Here is a 16292-nt window from a genome sequence, read left to right on the forward strand (position 1 = left end):
GATAAGAGGTACGGTGATAAAAGATCATGTGGGCGTGGCAGCGGTGGCGTAAAGACGCTAATGAGAGGCGCAGTGATAATAAATACGGTGATAAGACGTACGGTAATAAGAGATACGGTAATAAGAGGCGCAGTGATAAGAGATAGGTGATAAGATGTGCAGTAATAAGAGGTACGGTGATGAGGTACAGTGATAAGAGGTACGGTGATGAGGTACAGTGATAAGAGGTACGGGCCGACAGGGGCGGAGCGAAGAGGGCGGGTCCATGGGGGCGTGGCCATGGGGCGTGATCATGTCCTTCAATATTTTCATCATTTCTTCACATATTCCTTTACTTTTTTCATCATTTCTTCGCTATTTTCATCATTTCATCACTATTTTCATCATTTCTTCACATATTCCTTCACTATTTTCATCATTTCTTCACATAAGCCTAAGCCTAAGCCTATGCCTAAGTTTGAGCTTAAGCCTAAGCCTAGGTTTGAGCTTAAGCCTGAGCTCAAGCGTAAGCCTAAGACTAAGTTTAAGCCTAAGCCTAAGAATTATTATATTGTTTAAGATTTCAAATGACCACAATGTATGTGACCAGTTCTGCACTATGCGTATATAATAATCAGTTTTTTTATTATTAAATGGTATTTTTTAAAACTTTTAACATTCCTTGAAATTTAGTTCATTCTTACAATTAAAATTAATTTATATTTCAAATTTAAACAATACATTTATAAAAAACCGATAATTTGAACGGGTATTTGGATGTTAAACTAGAAAAGAAGTCCTGCTAAAATCAAAATTTAATTCCAAGGAATGTTAAAAGTTTTAAAAATTACCATTTAATAAAAAAAAATGGAAAAATTAAAAATTAAAAATTCAATTAATTTTGCTTATTAAATATTGATTAAAACTTAATTATTAAAGTTTATTTTATTATTCATGCTGATCAATTGACCAACTGTAAATGATTAGTACCCATGTAATGTATATAAATTAATCATTTAAGCTCAAAACACCTAACTTTTTTTAATGAATATATATATTTTAACAGTTTTAACATTTAATTAAAGTAAAATTTGATATTACTAGAAATTGTAGAAAAAAGTCTAGTATACAAAAAAGGTTTTGATTCATTGCAAATCATAAAACTTTCATAAAATTCTATCTCACGTTTCAAACAAAAATTAATTTTAGCTGCAGAAATGAATTAAATCTACGACAAGTCAAAAATCTTATTAATTTTGCTTCTCAAATATTAAAAAAAGCTTAGTTATTGAAGTTTATTTTCTTGTTTATGTCAATTGACCACACCGTAACTGACCGTTACCCATGCAATGCATAAATTTAATCAATTGTCTTCAAAACAACTAATTTTTTTTTAAATAAATTGATATTTTTTAATAGTTTTAACATTCAATTAAAATCAAAATTGATAAGGCTAGAAATTATTTCCCCGTTTAATATACAAAAACTTTTGCAAAATATGAAACTTAAAAAACAAAATCAATTTTAAGATTAGAAATAAAGCTTAAGCCTAAGCCTAAGCCTAAGCCTAACCCTAAGCCCAAGCCTAAGTTTAAGTTTAAGCCCAAGTCTAAGCCTAACTCTAAGACTAAGTTTAAGCCTAAGCCTAACTATACCTAAGCCTATGTCTAAGCCTAAGCTTAAGTTTAAGCCTAATACTAAGCCTAAGCCTAAGCCTCCGTTTATGCCTAAACCTAAGCTTAAGCCTAATGCCTAAGCCCAAGTCTAAGCCTAACTCTAAGACTAAGTTTAAGCCTAAGCCTAAGCCTAAGCCCAAACCTAAGCTTAGAGTCTATGCCTAAGCATAAGCCTAAACCTAAGCTTAGTGTTTAAGCCTAAGCCTAAGCTTAAGCCTAAGCCTAAGCCTTTGTTTATGCCTAATCCTAAAACTAATGCCTAATCCTAAGTCTAAGCCTAAGCCTTCGTTTATGCCTAAACCTAAGCCTAAGCCTAAACCTAAGCCCGAGCTTTTGTTTATGCCTAAACCTAAGCCTAATCCTAAGTCTAAGCCTAAGCCTTCGTTTATGCCTAAACCTAAGCCTAAGCCTATGCCTAAGTTTGAGTTTAAGCCTAAGCTCAAGCCTAAGCCTAAGCCTAAGACTAGGTTTGAGCTTAAGCCTGAGCTCAAGCCTAAGACTAAGTTTAAGCCTAAGCCTAAGCATTATTATATTGTTTAAGATTTCAAATGACCACAATGTTTGTGACCAGTTCCGCACTATGCGTATATAATAATTTTTTTTTTATTAAATGGTATTTTTTAAAACTTTTAACATTCCTTGAAATTAAATTTTGATAATAAGAATTAAAATTAAATTTTATTCCAAATTTAAATTTTGAATTTTTTAAAAATTTTAAAATTTGTAATAGTTTTCTTACATTAAACAAGGAAATTGGTTCTGAATTATCAATTTTAATTTTAATTCAGTTCCAAAACTACTAAAAATATTAATTTTTTGAACTTAATTGATTATTTCATATGCATTGTACCAGAGCTGGTCATATATTGTATTATCAATTTATAGTTTAAATATTAAAATACGCTTTTGTAAATAAGTTTTGCGCAAAAAATCATCGGCAAAATGATTAAAACTTTCAATTAATCATGGTTTTAATTCATTTTAAGAAATAAAAATAAATTTTATTTCAAATTTAAATTTTGAATTCTTTCAAAATCTTAAAATTTGTAGTAGTTTTTGTACATTAAACAAGGAAATTGGTTCTAGTTTTTACCATCAGTTTCTATTGGGGTAATTTTTGGTATCTTAAAGGCATTTTTTTTTTTCCACTCATTAAAATCTCTTGATAAGTTTGCGGCTATTAATATTGTAACATCTATTGGTTAATTTATTAATAAAATCTATGTTACTGTTGAATATGGCTGAAAACGATTGGGATTGTTCAGTTGGTGTATAGCCCAGCCGGTAGAGCAGCTGGCCTTTTAATCACTATGTTGAGCGTTCGACTCTCGCCAGGACCACACCACTAAAATGTAGGTAATAATCATGGTTTGGAAGAGGGGGTCCCCTTTCACTAGTTTGAAAGGAGAACTCTATCACCAAGAAACCTAGGGATCAGGAAAAAAATTGCTGATGAAGTAAGAATGAGGGGGGTGCGTGCAGAATTTTCTACTGGTCTTAATTACCCAACCAACAACATACTTTAGTAGAAGTGAGTGGGGAGAGAATGTGTAATCTTTGCATGTATACGCAAAAAAGGATGTTGTGTATCATTCATCGAGTAACACTCTTTTTCTGCTTTTTTGATCATAAAAAATTTCTAAATTCCAGTTTTACATACTGACAAACAGGATTTCAAATTCAACTAAATCTTAAATATCTATTTTCCTTTAAATTAATTGCTATTTTTAGCAAATTCAGCACTTAATAAAAATTAAAATTAAATTTTGAATTTTATAATGCATATAAAATAATCAGTTACGTTCAAAAAATGAATGTTTTTTTTAATGAATTGCTATTTTAAGTGCTTTTCACACCTAATTAAAATTAAATTTGATATTACTAGAATTTATTTCCTTGTTTAATATACAGAAATTCTTACAAATTGTAAGATTTAATTTGAAATAAAAAAAATTTTAATTCTAAAAATGAATTAAAACCGTTACCAGTTGAAATAACTACGCTAATTAAATATTGTTCAAAACTTATTTATTAAAGTTTTTTTTATTGTTTAAACTATCAAATGATCACTTTATATATGACCAGCTCCGGTGCTATGCATATAAAATAGTTTATTAAATTTAAAAAACTTTTACAAATTGTCAATATCTTTTAATGGTGCATATATAAATTTGCAATTGAAATTAATTTTTTGGTCAAAATTAAATTGAAATCTTTACTATTTGCAAATATTATTAATTTTAACATTGTAATTTTGCTCCAAAGTGAATTTACTAAACTTTCTTTGTGGCATAGATTATCAAATATCCGTAACAAAATGTTTGCAGATCAAGTACAATGCAAATTAAATAATAGATAAAGTTCAAAAATATGTATTTTTTTTTTTTATTAATTATATTTTTATGACATTTTTGGCATTCAATTAAAACAGAATTTAGCAAAATTAAAAATTTTTCCGCATTAAATTAAAAAAGCTATTGATTTTCAGGCGACATTGCAAAAATTATAAAAAAAAATAAAGCTATATATTACATTTTTTTAATTCTTCAGAGTTAAGGTTGTTTAGGTCACAGATATAATTGAAATCTTTGTAAATATGATGGAATTTGTTAATGGTCGATCTTGGATTCAACAATAACAGAATTCTTTTGTTATTTACAGTGGTATCAAGCATATCAAAGGTCCTTCAGGAATTGATATTCCATGAAAAATTGCTAGTTTATTATTCGTGTCACTTAAAAACTGTTTGTAATGAAAAATAAAATTTTGGGTTATGCAAAATGATGGGAAATAATCGAACTGGTTCCTTGAAAAGTATATTCATTTGTGTGTACTTTAGGCTTGCAAAACTGAGTTGGACTGATCGGTTTATTCCGGACCTAATTGGACTCTCTGTTTTGCTTTTAGTAAAAAATTTGAAAGAATTATCTTTTTTCAAGATTTAATGAAATTTGAGAGCAATCCACAAGTTTGAAAGGCAAGATGAGGCATCATGAAAATAACATCGAAGTTTTAGATCCAAACAGGATTTGATTGTATTGATCCTGAAAAGTTTGTGCATCTGCGATTTGATTCATTTGAATAGCTGGACACACATTCGCAACAAGCATTGCTGATTGAGCTTGATCAATTATATGTGTCCGAATTGGTAAAAATCAGGTACGATTTTTAGTGTCTTACCTAATCATGCTGTACTAGATTTCAAGGCTTTCTTGTTGTCTTATGTCAGTCATTTTTGTGCTAAAAATTGCGTTTAAGTAATTTTGGATCAAATTTTCATGGATAAAAACTTTATTTCTTTCATGTAGTCACTTAAGTATTGTGTCGACTTACATGTAAATGTTTAAATTTTTACCATTTCCCATCATTTTGCATCATTACAGGAGCAAGAGCAACAATTGATCGATTATCGTCGAAGAAGAAAAATTAAAGGTGAATTTGTTAAACCGATAAAGGAAACTTATGATTGCGTTGATTCGGATGATTACAGTTTAATTATATAGAAGATGCTGCAATAATTCACGGCGATGCTGGAAGTGATCAACACACAAGAAAAAAAAATCGAAAGGAAATTTAAAAAACTTCATGGATTCAAGAAGGGAAAGGATCTATAATATCTCAATGGAATCTAAGGCAAAATCAAGTTGTTATTTGTTACTTATCACTTTTATATATATATATATATATATGTAAAATTCCATGCTGTAGCCAACGGAAATTCAAAGAAAACAGAACCTGATCCTGTACTGGTAAGGCTTTTTCAATTCATTTACTATATCGTGCCATACCTTGTACCTTTATTTACCAATACAGAGCCGTTTTAAAATTTACATCCAGTTTCACGCAGCTGTTCAAATTTTCAAAAAATGTCTTAACTTTAACAACATTGCACCACTTTATAACAAATAAAACATTTTATAAGTTTTTTAGAACGAAAAAGTGCCAAATTATGATTTTTTTTAATGCAAAAAACAACTGTAAATATGTAAGTTTTAATATAATTTTATTTAAAAAATGAATTTTACTTACTGATTCGAGCACTAAAACAATTGAAATCTCCCAGTCCATATAAATATTAGATATTAGAAACAATAAATTTGGTAAATGATTTCATAAATTCGGTAAATGATTTCAAAATCCTGGCTATGCAAAATTAAAGTCCCTTTTTATTACATAAATATTTGAACCTATTGAGCATCTTGATTGACAATATATTTTTGGTCGATATGATCTTTCTTCTTCTCGCAAATTGTTTCTGGCAATTATAAGTGTAAAATAGTTGAAATATAATTTTGAAATGATTATACAGTAATGAAATGATTAGCTTTCAAATTTTTTAAACACAAATTAGACAACAAACTGATGAGGAATCGATGTAATTTTAATATCGCAAATGAATTTTACTTATTCGTTTGAGCACTAAAACGATTCAAAATCCTGATGACTAATACTGATATCAGCTAAATTTCAGCTTTGATTCTTGTCCATTAAGATATATAATATGTGCATTGCGAATCATTTCGTTTGGATTCATTACTGTGTGTTCGCTTCAAAGTTATATTTTAAGTAATTTACACTTATAATTGCCAAAAACAATTTTTGAAAAGAAGGAAGATCATATCGACCCAAAATATACTCTCAATCAAAATGTTCAATAAATTGAAATATTTATGTGATGCAAAATAAATTTCATTCTGCTACCCTTTCTGCATCTTGAAATCCATATTTTTACCAATATTATTGTCACTGTGTTAAAAGGTATGGAACCAATCATTTCATTATCATCTCAAGGTTTCAAAATATTACTTGGATATTTTACAACCATAGCTGTCAAAACCAGAAGAGGAAAGATCACATCGATTTGAAATGGAACGTCAAGCACATTGCTAAATAAGTCTGAAATAATTTTATAATGCAGAGAAAATCTAAATTTGATTACCGGGTTTCCAAATCTCATATTTTTACCAAATTCACTGTCAAAAATAACTGAAAATAATGCTAGCTGAAAGAAATATATAGATTTTAAGATGCAGGAGAGATAGCAGAATCAAATTTATTTTGCATTAAATAAATATTTGAACTTATTGAATTTTGCATTAAATAAATATTTGAACTTATTGAACATTTTGTTTGACAGTCTTCCTTCTTCTCGAAAATTGTTTTTGGCAATTATCAGTGTAAATTAACATACAATTTCGATGTGTAATGAAGTGATTAACTTTTACATCTTACCTTTTTTAATTTGTGTTTAAAATACAAATCAAACCGATGAGGAATCGATGTAATTTCAATATCGCAAATGAGCTTTACTTGTTTGCTTGAGCCTTAAAATGGTTGAAATTCCTCAGTTAATACCATTTTTTATGATAATAAAACTTGGTAAAAATAAGGCTTTCAAAACACCAGCAAGGTAGGAAAATTAAATTTGTTTTGCAATATATAAATATGTGAACTTATTCAACATTTTTTAAAGTTATTCCATTTAATCTTGATTTTATTAGATAAAATTACGTGTATCCAAAATTAAAAATTTTTTTAGCATTAAATTTACAAAAACTTTTATAAATTATCAAAATTTCTTAAAGGTTCATACATAAATTTGTAACTAAAATTAATTTTATGGTGGAAATTTAATTCAAATCTTTACTAATTGCAAATTTTATTAATTTTAACATTGTAATTTTGCTCCAAAGTGAATTTATTAAACTTTCTTTTTGGCATAGATTATCAAATACCTTGACAAAATATTTGCAGACCAAGCACAATGCAAATTAAATATTAAATAAAGTTCACCTGAACTGAAATGAGAGAGAAACTCAACAAAGCAGTTGATCGCAGTTGTTTAATAAAGTATTTGATCAATTATAGGATGCTCAAACGATACTCACAAATTTAAGCTTTCGTCGAGAGATGTTTTTGATAGATTTATAAATTTTTTGAGCTCAGAATGTTAAACATTCTCATTTCATCATTCTTTAAGCGATATTTAGCAGGCATTGGTGATTTTTTTTTTTTTTTTTTGCTTTAATAATACTTCCAGCTATTAGAACAATGAATTGTCGAATTAATAGGACGTTTACAGATTATTTTAAATTTTTTTCATCAAATCTTGATAAGAAAATTGTTTCCTGTTCTTATCTGAATGAAATACTGAGCAGACGATTTTTTTTAAGTGGAAAATTTTTTCAAAATTTGAACTGTTTAGCAGGGGAAGACTTGCTATCGAAAGTAACTCTAATGCATGCCGAATAAATGAGAGCGTAAAGGGAATTTTTGATGTAACGAACTGTGCAGTGGCAGATTTCATATCGTAATAAACATATAACATTTGCACAACCGATAAAAGAGAAAAAATTTGCATAAACTAGAAAAATTTGACCAAAAATATATATTAGGGTTCATCCATTACTTGATTCTTTTCATTACTAAATCCGATCATTTCATTCTTTAATTTCACCGGATGTAATAACTTTGCATTTGTAAACTAAGAATAAGCCAAATTTCAAAAAATTTTTCCAGCATGTAAACATGCTTGTTGGACTAATGCATCTTGCGATAAAGGAAGGACGATATTTTGGTGCTAAATTCGTATGATGAAATTAGTTGATGAATTTAGAATGGAATTTGTGGTAAAGCGACAAGATGCTTCCCCGAAAGACCGCACACGAAGTTCAACTTTTGAATGTATGAGAATTGCCTACGACCACCCACGATGTTTGCCCATTCTGCGTAATACAATTGAACATGCTAACATATTCTCATATACTACTTACTATTCTAGCAATTTCTGATCGTCATTTCAAATGATATTTCAATCATTAAATTTCACATTTTTGAATTTCAAATGAAATTCCGTAATTCCGTACCACGCAAAAACTTTTTTAAATTCGAAATTACTCGTTGCAAAATTTAGTCACTTCTATTAAAAATATTCCTTTTTTTTGCAAAAAAAGTTAAAATTTTATGTCTTCATCCTTTTTTTTGTTTTTTATGGAATTTCATAAAAATATTATTGCATTATCGCTTAAAAAGACCTTAATACCACAATAATTCACAACCACTTTGCATTTCATTGCAAATTTCAGCAAGTAACAGCCAGCAAGTTCCACTGTTTCTATATAAAGTACAAATGAACTCAAATGTCTCGTTTACTTTCTTGTCTTTTTTTTTTTTGAATGTCTTCTAACACTTTTAAGCAAATACAATCTAATGTTATTGGTCAACCTATCTATCATATGTAATAGTTACATTTCTGACATTCAACCTATTTTCCATAAAATATTACAGCTGATGGAAAATTTTCATTACAAACTTCCGCGTATCTCTGCCGTTCGAATGTTTCAAATGCATCAAAGATGGAATTTTAGACTTTTAACATTCAATGCATATAAAAGTTAACTCTTTTTCTCTGAAAAGGAGAGTATTTCTTAAATTTCGTGTTGGTTTCATACAATGATTTTCAGAAAAATGTCTTTGAAAAGTACAGAAACAAAAATGAGATTTAGCAAATTATATAACGCTTTATGAACATTTCAAATTGCTTTCTAAGCCAATTCTATTCTTTTGGGGAAGTAAGAGATGAAAATCACACTATATTTTGACGGTGTTTTCATGATACTCTCGATAAAGTCAATCACGTTACTGACTTCCGGTACACAACATTATGCCAGAAACTAGACATGCTGACTAAATTATCGACAATTGCTATATATTTTCGTCTCATTGCTTTAATTCTGCATTACTCATTTATGTTCATTCCCAATACTAATTAAAATAATTTCGTTGGCTATGATAACAACTTTTTGATACTTTGGGATTATGTCAAATGAACTGAATTAGCAAAACCACTACCACTGTGGCCGTTTAAATAATATAATGGATTCTAGGTATTACCACCGAAACTCATTAGTAGACGTTTTTGTACACATTGGAATTTGTGCGTGCATTAGTTGAAAGAGATTTTCAACTTCTAAACTCCATCCTACAATATAATATCCTTTTCTGAATCAGTGAAATGACTGCATATTTAAAATAGTTGATTCACCACATTTACATAGCCAAAATGAACTTAAATTCTAGCAGAAACTATCAAACATAAGTATTCCGGCAAAGGCTATGAATTTGGCGGACTCTAAACATGATGTAAAAACAGAACAAAGCTTTATAACACATACAGCAGTGATGTAACAGATGAAAAGAACTGAAATGAAGCGACAAAACATTCACAACGTAGCAAGTGGAAAAATGTTGAATGACCAAATGCAAACAACAATAAATGGAACTTCTGAAGACTTGGATTTTCTTTAAGTTAATAAGTTATCATTTAAAAAGAGAGGTTAAAATGAGTCCGCCATGTCACATAACTAAACTGTAAAGAAAAATTACCCTCCAAACATCTTTTAAATATCTAACCTGTTGGAAAACGAATTTTAATTTCCGCGACTCAATCAATCCAGAACAGGTTATGCATGAATTCATTTAGAAAAAAAGACTAATAAAAAAACTTTAATTATGAAATAAAAGCAATTTCACATGCATATATCATTTATAAATGACGAACACATAACATAGCAAAATTCGACGGATATAAGTTAAGACAATCAAATATTTAAATCTTGGAAACATTTTTTCTTACAATCAATTTCACAGATACAAAAATAATGCGTGAAATATTCTGTAAACAAAAAAAAACAATCACTTATTTATCTCGAACACAGTACGCTTCCGTATTTTAACTGCATGCAAATGAAAATATATGACCAGTATAATGTATTTGTTTTCAGTTCGAGAGAATTGTAATGTGAATCATCAAATAAAATCATTTCGTTCACCTTTTAGACTTATGGTAATCAAATAAGTAACAAAAGAAAATAAGTTTCACGATCCACACATTGTACGAGTAGTAGATTATAAAAGGATAAAATTCGTAATACTTACACAAATATTAACAGTCCGCATGTGATACGTATAAGGCAATCTATCTGCTTCCGTCAAGCCAACGAAAATCGTACAAAGAATGAAGACAAAAAATAACTGTATGATAACACAAATAATATTACAAATAATTAATAACCGTACGTACGCTACTTTGTTCCATCCAATCCTAAAGCATAGTTTGCTTCTGGAATTACATCAGCCTGATGTAATGATGGTGATGTTTGTATTAAACTAAGCTCGAACTGAAACATCGCTTGATTTTTAGTTCAAATATTTTTTTATGGAGTTTGATGAAGTAACATCATATCTCTATTTCAAAAATTAACCACTTTCAAGCGCATTCTGATATAGATGAGGTCCTGAGAACAGATTAAAATTCTTTCCACTGAAATCATGAAACAAAAACCATAATAAACCCGATTTTGTCTTTACTTATTGCGAAATAAAGAATACACAACTTGGAATTTTGGAATTTTTGAAGTCCCATAAGGAAAAAAAAAAAATCGCACCTATTCTCTTCGCATATTAAATTTACGTAAGTCCCAAAGAATTGCAATTTATGCCTTAAACTCATTTCATTTTCAAATTTATGAAATAATAAATGCTTGTTCCTGAAACTGGCTGCAAAACCCAGAAGTTTACCGGTCTTCCTGACAAATGTCACTCATATGAACTTGTCACTTTCAACGATGATTTTTCCAATCGCTATCGCTACCCCAAATTCACTTTCATTATGAGTTGTGCTTCTGAAACTTCTATGGCATTTGCAGCTCTATGGTATACTTATTAATTTTATAATATCAAAACTTTAAATCAGTGGTATCTTACCACACGAAGACCACGCTGAATGGGATCCGTCAAATGTACACCTGATGGAAGGTAAACATTCGTATTTTGCTCTGCCAAAAATCGATTAATTTCCATTAATGACTTCTCGTATTGTGTCTGCATGTAAACATTTGTTAAAACATACGAAAATTATTTAAAGAACAAAACGAAGTTCAAGAAAAAAACTAGATTAAATTTGGATTCTGTGGACCTTTATAAAAAAGGAAAATTCATAACTAATTCACTACAAAATCTAAAGCTAAGCATCATTTCGGAATTTCAGAACATATGTTAGTTACTTCATCTTCTCACTTTATCACACTCACGGAATGTTTTCATAAAACTTCGTGGTCTTCCTTCATTTAAAACGAAAATGTAGAACACAAAAAATAAACCTTTACGAAAAGCCTAGAAATGTAGCATGAAAGGCATCCGGTTAACGTTTCGAGTATCGTTCCGCAACAAACTTGTTCAGCCTTAGTGTAGTACGAATTCAACGTCGTAATTGTATATGCCCACGCTTGTTCACTGATCTAAAAAAAATCTGCATTTTCTCTTCACTAAATCAATTAATGAAAGATGGCTTATTCCATTTGAATACAATGTTCTTTGTCATAAGAATTTAATTTCATTTCAATTTTTTGACAGCAGTGATTCAAGACTTCAACTTGAGATGAGTGCAGCAAAGGAAAAGAAGGACACGAGAATTGACTATTCGTTCATTTTAAAACTTCCAACAATATTATCAAATACTTGCCTTCCCTTCAAGCGCAACCGGAAACGTAGTTTCAAATTGGACACCAAGCCCTTTTGAGTAGTCACGTTGGACAAAAATTTTATTGCATGTATTCAATAGAACGCGTACTTCGTCAGCTCGTGAATTCATCCTTCCATTAGTTTAGCTGTCACCGGAAATACATACGTACATTATCAAATTGTTACTTCTCAACACTGAGCATAAACGTCAACAGACACGTCGGAAAATGTTGAAGTGAATTCGAAAAATTGAAAGAAATTAACATGGTTCCTTCAAGAATTCTTCTAAATCATCAAATAAGTCCTTCAGCAATCGTCCTGAAGTTCATCAAATGCGTAATCCAGACGAAACCTGAATGTTTCGCCACAACCAACACTCATCAAATAAACACTATCCTGGTCTTACCATCCCTTCCTAATTTCTCTCATTTCACACACTCTCAAAATTGTTTGTTTCTTTACCCCTTACTCTTTCTCATTTGTTGATATATTTGATAACATGAAAGACATAAACTGTGTTTTCTTATCCCTCTAAATTTGATTGACCTTTTGACATATTACGAATTCGCGGGGTCATTATTTGGTGGAAGCAGTTCGTTTGCATCTTGGATTTTTTGGTAATGTTATTTGATGCAAATTAGTGCAAAAAATGCTACAACTCAAATTATCATATACAAAATGATTAATTATCCGTAATATTTTGAACATCTTTGACATAAGATAAATTAAGAACAAGGATTTCACCTTTATCTCTAGAATTCAAGAATTAAGTTTAAGTGGAAATAATTTTTTATTACATAAATACAAATTGCAATCAGTTTGTTCAACTATTTCGTCTATTACATTAGAAATATTGATGTATTGGGATTGTCATGTTACTATACGTGATCCGTTCTTCTGTTCATATGAATCAATTCTCTTATCATATTGATACACGTTACGTTCTATTGTTGATGTTATTACAAATACATATATATATAATTTAAGTTTTTTCGTAAGTTTAAATTCTACCACTAATATCACCGTCATGTTGAAATTAAAATTTAACATTTTGTTTAATTTTTCTAACCTACTATCGTACTGTATAACCTTATAAACCGATATATGACAGTATCTTTGTACCTTCCGGAAACATAAAACTTATTTACCTGGAATTCATTCGGTGAGATATTCATTGTCGAGAAATTTAAATTAAATAATAATTAAATATTGTTACGAGAGATATTTCAAGTTGGCATTTTTTTTTCTTTTTTTGATTTTAATGAATTATCGTAATCTACCAGGATTTATCCTTTCGAGTTGTTTCAGAAGGAAAAAAAACTTAGAAACAAATTTTCTTAAAAGTTTCCTAAAAGTTCATAAAACGAAAAAAGTGCTGTTTTGTTATTATTATTTGTGGTATTAACAAGTAATCCTCTAATTTAATTCCATGTCATTCTAGTTTTTTTTTTTTTTTTTTTTTTTTTTTTTAATCGATTAAACTATTAATTAATTATAATACTACCTTTATTTTGCTGTTACACAGAAGAGTGTCGATAATCTTGGTAAAAAACAAACCTCTGAACAGGCATTCAGCAGATTATCTCAGATCTTCAAAATTTTACCTAACTAACAATCTAATCATTAAAAGTGGCAAAAGTAAAAGAAAAGAAAGAACTTTGGTGTAATTAAGGTTTTATCATTTCCAGAATACGTGTCTAGTATAATTTTAAAGCTGTCAATTTTGAACTGATGATTTGTCGTTCGGTTAACACAAATTTTCCTGTAATATCCAACATGATGAACTGTTATCCGTGAACTGTTGACAAAAAAACCTGTTAAATTACATTTATATAATTTTCAGAGGAATTTTAAGACGACATTAATGCTTTGATTATTATTTTTGGTCGAAATAAATTTCATAATGATAGACAACAGCAGATAACAAAAGTTTTTGGCGATTTTTATACGAATTGTATAAGAATTAATTAAAAGTAGTCAATAAGACTAAAAGAAGAGAATGTTGTAAAAACGGAAAATGATTGAAGCGCTATTTATTATTTAGAATTACATGAAATACTTATTTTTTGCTGAATCATTTAATTGAAAAATGCTTTTAAAAAAAATTAAATCCATTTTGTATCAGTCACATTGCATTTGTGTAAGATAAATTTTCATCTTATTAGCATTGCTATTTTATTATCGCACCAATTAAACTGAGATAAATGAATTTTGATTCTATATGGGATGAATTCTTCAAACAATTTTAGCATTTAACGTTTCTATTAGCGAATGATAAATTATTAAAAAATAAGAGTTATATATTTCATACTGCAGAAAGATGATAAGTAAAAATATGACATTAATTCAGTTTTTTTTGATTCAATTAATTTCAAAGTTGAAGTGAATTTTAAAAAATTATAGGAAATTGTTGAAACAAAAATTAACAGATAAAAAACCAGCCATAATTGTTTATCCACAAATGCTTATCCATTAATTATTTTTATCACCATTATTTGTGAATTGAGTAATCCTGCATTAGTTATTTTGCCAATTAAATTTTTTTTTTTTTTTTTTGTTTCTTTTTGTTCACAAAAAATAATATTTCAAAAATCTCTAAGATAATACTATGCAATAAAAAATATGTAACATTTTTATTAAATTATTCTTTTCTTTTTTCAATTTTTTCTAAAAAAGAAGTTCATAAATTTTTGAAAATTTTTTCATGCCTTCTTTTTACAATTTTATTATTAAATATTTAAATTTCAAAGTAAGAAACATGTTACATATTATAGTCGAAAGCAAATCTCCATAAGCAAATTGCGCTAGAAAAAAAATTTTTTTCTTTTTTTTTTAGCTTAGTATGTAAATATGTAATTAATTAAAATTCTACTTACGATTAGGAGTTGATTTATCATTTACAAAACGCATAATATTAAAGCAATTAAAAATCTCTTTGATATGTATAATCAGCAAAATTATGCTGTTGTAATGGGAAGATATTACAGCAATGATAAAAAACTTTTCAGTATAAAAAAATTCTGAAATGCTAAAATTTATTGTAATTGTTAAATGGTAATAATGGACAATTTAAAAAAAAAAAAAATATTTTCAATTTCTTTCACTACATATGCTAGATGTTATATCAATTTTAAATTAAATCATATAAAATATGCTTGTTGCATTTATATCGTTGATGAAATCAAAAAAAAAAAAATTCTTCTAATAATTTACCAAATAATTAAAACAAAAAATTTATTTCATTATTTTTTTTTTTCAATTCATATTTTCCATAATTCTTCCTATTTTGTTATTTTATATAAAACAAATGAAATAACAAAAAAAACAAACAATTTAAAAAATGAAACTTTTGCATCAGTTAAAATAATTGCAAATAAATATCATGCAAATGCAACTTTCATATTACAATGCAATCATATTTTGTCGTGAAGTGGAATAAAAGTTATGAAAAAGTTAGCAAAAAAAAAAAAAAAAACTGTTACACCTTATAACATTTTAATTTGACTATAATATTTGAAATTTCCTTTTTTTTCCTTTTTCAATTTTTTCATCCATTTATATCTGATTGAAAATTCACAACTTTATTCTTTACTCTTTTTTCACTTACACTTTTCTCTTTTCTTTCAATTTTTCTCGCGTATTTCTTTTTCTTAACTGATTCTAAAATTTAAAAATGTTACTGTACGTATAAAAATATGATAGTAAAGTGATCGATGATTTAATTTATTTTTTAAAAGCTGTTAATAACAGCCAATTTCATAAATGTTGGATGAATTACACATTTTTTTTTAGTTATCATCTAATTGGCTAGAATTATTTATGTTGATGGAGTAATAACTAAAAAGTAACTTCTTCAATTTGTTGTACTATCAGTAGTAATCATCAAGTAAAGAATAATTTTTTAAGCTTCATATATCATACAAAATAATACAATAAAACTTTTTTTCTTATTGACATTAATTTTTTTTTTTAAATTTTTCAATTTTTTGCACATTTCAGATTAATTATTTATTTGTGACATTGTAAAATCAAATATGATAAAGCTTCTTGCATTAGCCAAATAAGAAAATTAACAGTAAAAAATAATAAGATTGCATGAAAGCAATTAGAGTATTT

The 16292-nt window shown here is 28.1% G+C and overlaps 2 protein-coding genes across 2 annotated transcripts; one reads left to right on the forward strand and one right to left on the reverse strand.

The window, feature by feature from the left end:
• Positions 1-8272: 8272 nt before the first annotated feature.
• Bm17869 (Uncharacterized protein) lies at positions 8273-9022 on the forward strand (the record flags this gene model as incomplete). Its single annotated transcript, XM_043073073.1, has 2 exons — positions 8273-8384; positions 8943-9022. The coding sequence occupies 2 exons, from the start codon at positions 8273-8275 to the stop codon at positions 9020-9022; spliced, it is 192 nt and encodes a 63-aa protein (XP_042929007.1).
• Positions 9023-10738: 1716 nt separating this feature from the next.
• Bm6914 (GOLGA7 protein, putative) lies at positions 10739-12306 on the reverse strand (the record flags this gene model as incomplete). Its single annotated transcript, XM_001893920.2, has 4 exons — positions 10739-10834; positions 11421-11537; positions 11816-11953; positions 12178-12306. The coding sequence occupies 4 exons, from the start codon at positions 12304-12306 to the stop codon at positions 10739-10741; spliced, it is 480 nt and encodes a 159-aa protein (XP_001893955.2).
• Between the last annotated feature and the right edge of the window lie 3986 nt (positions 12307-16292).

The sequence above is a fragment of the Brugia malayi genome (assembly GCF_000002995.4).
Source record: "Brugia malayi strain FR3 genome assembly, contig: Bm_v4_ChrX_scaffold_001, whole genome shotgun sequence".
Lineage (NCBI taxonomy): Eukaryota > Metazoa > Nematoda > Chromadorea > Rhabditida > Onchocercidae > Brugia > Brugia malayi.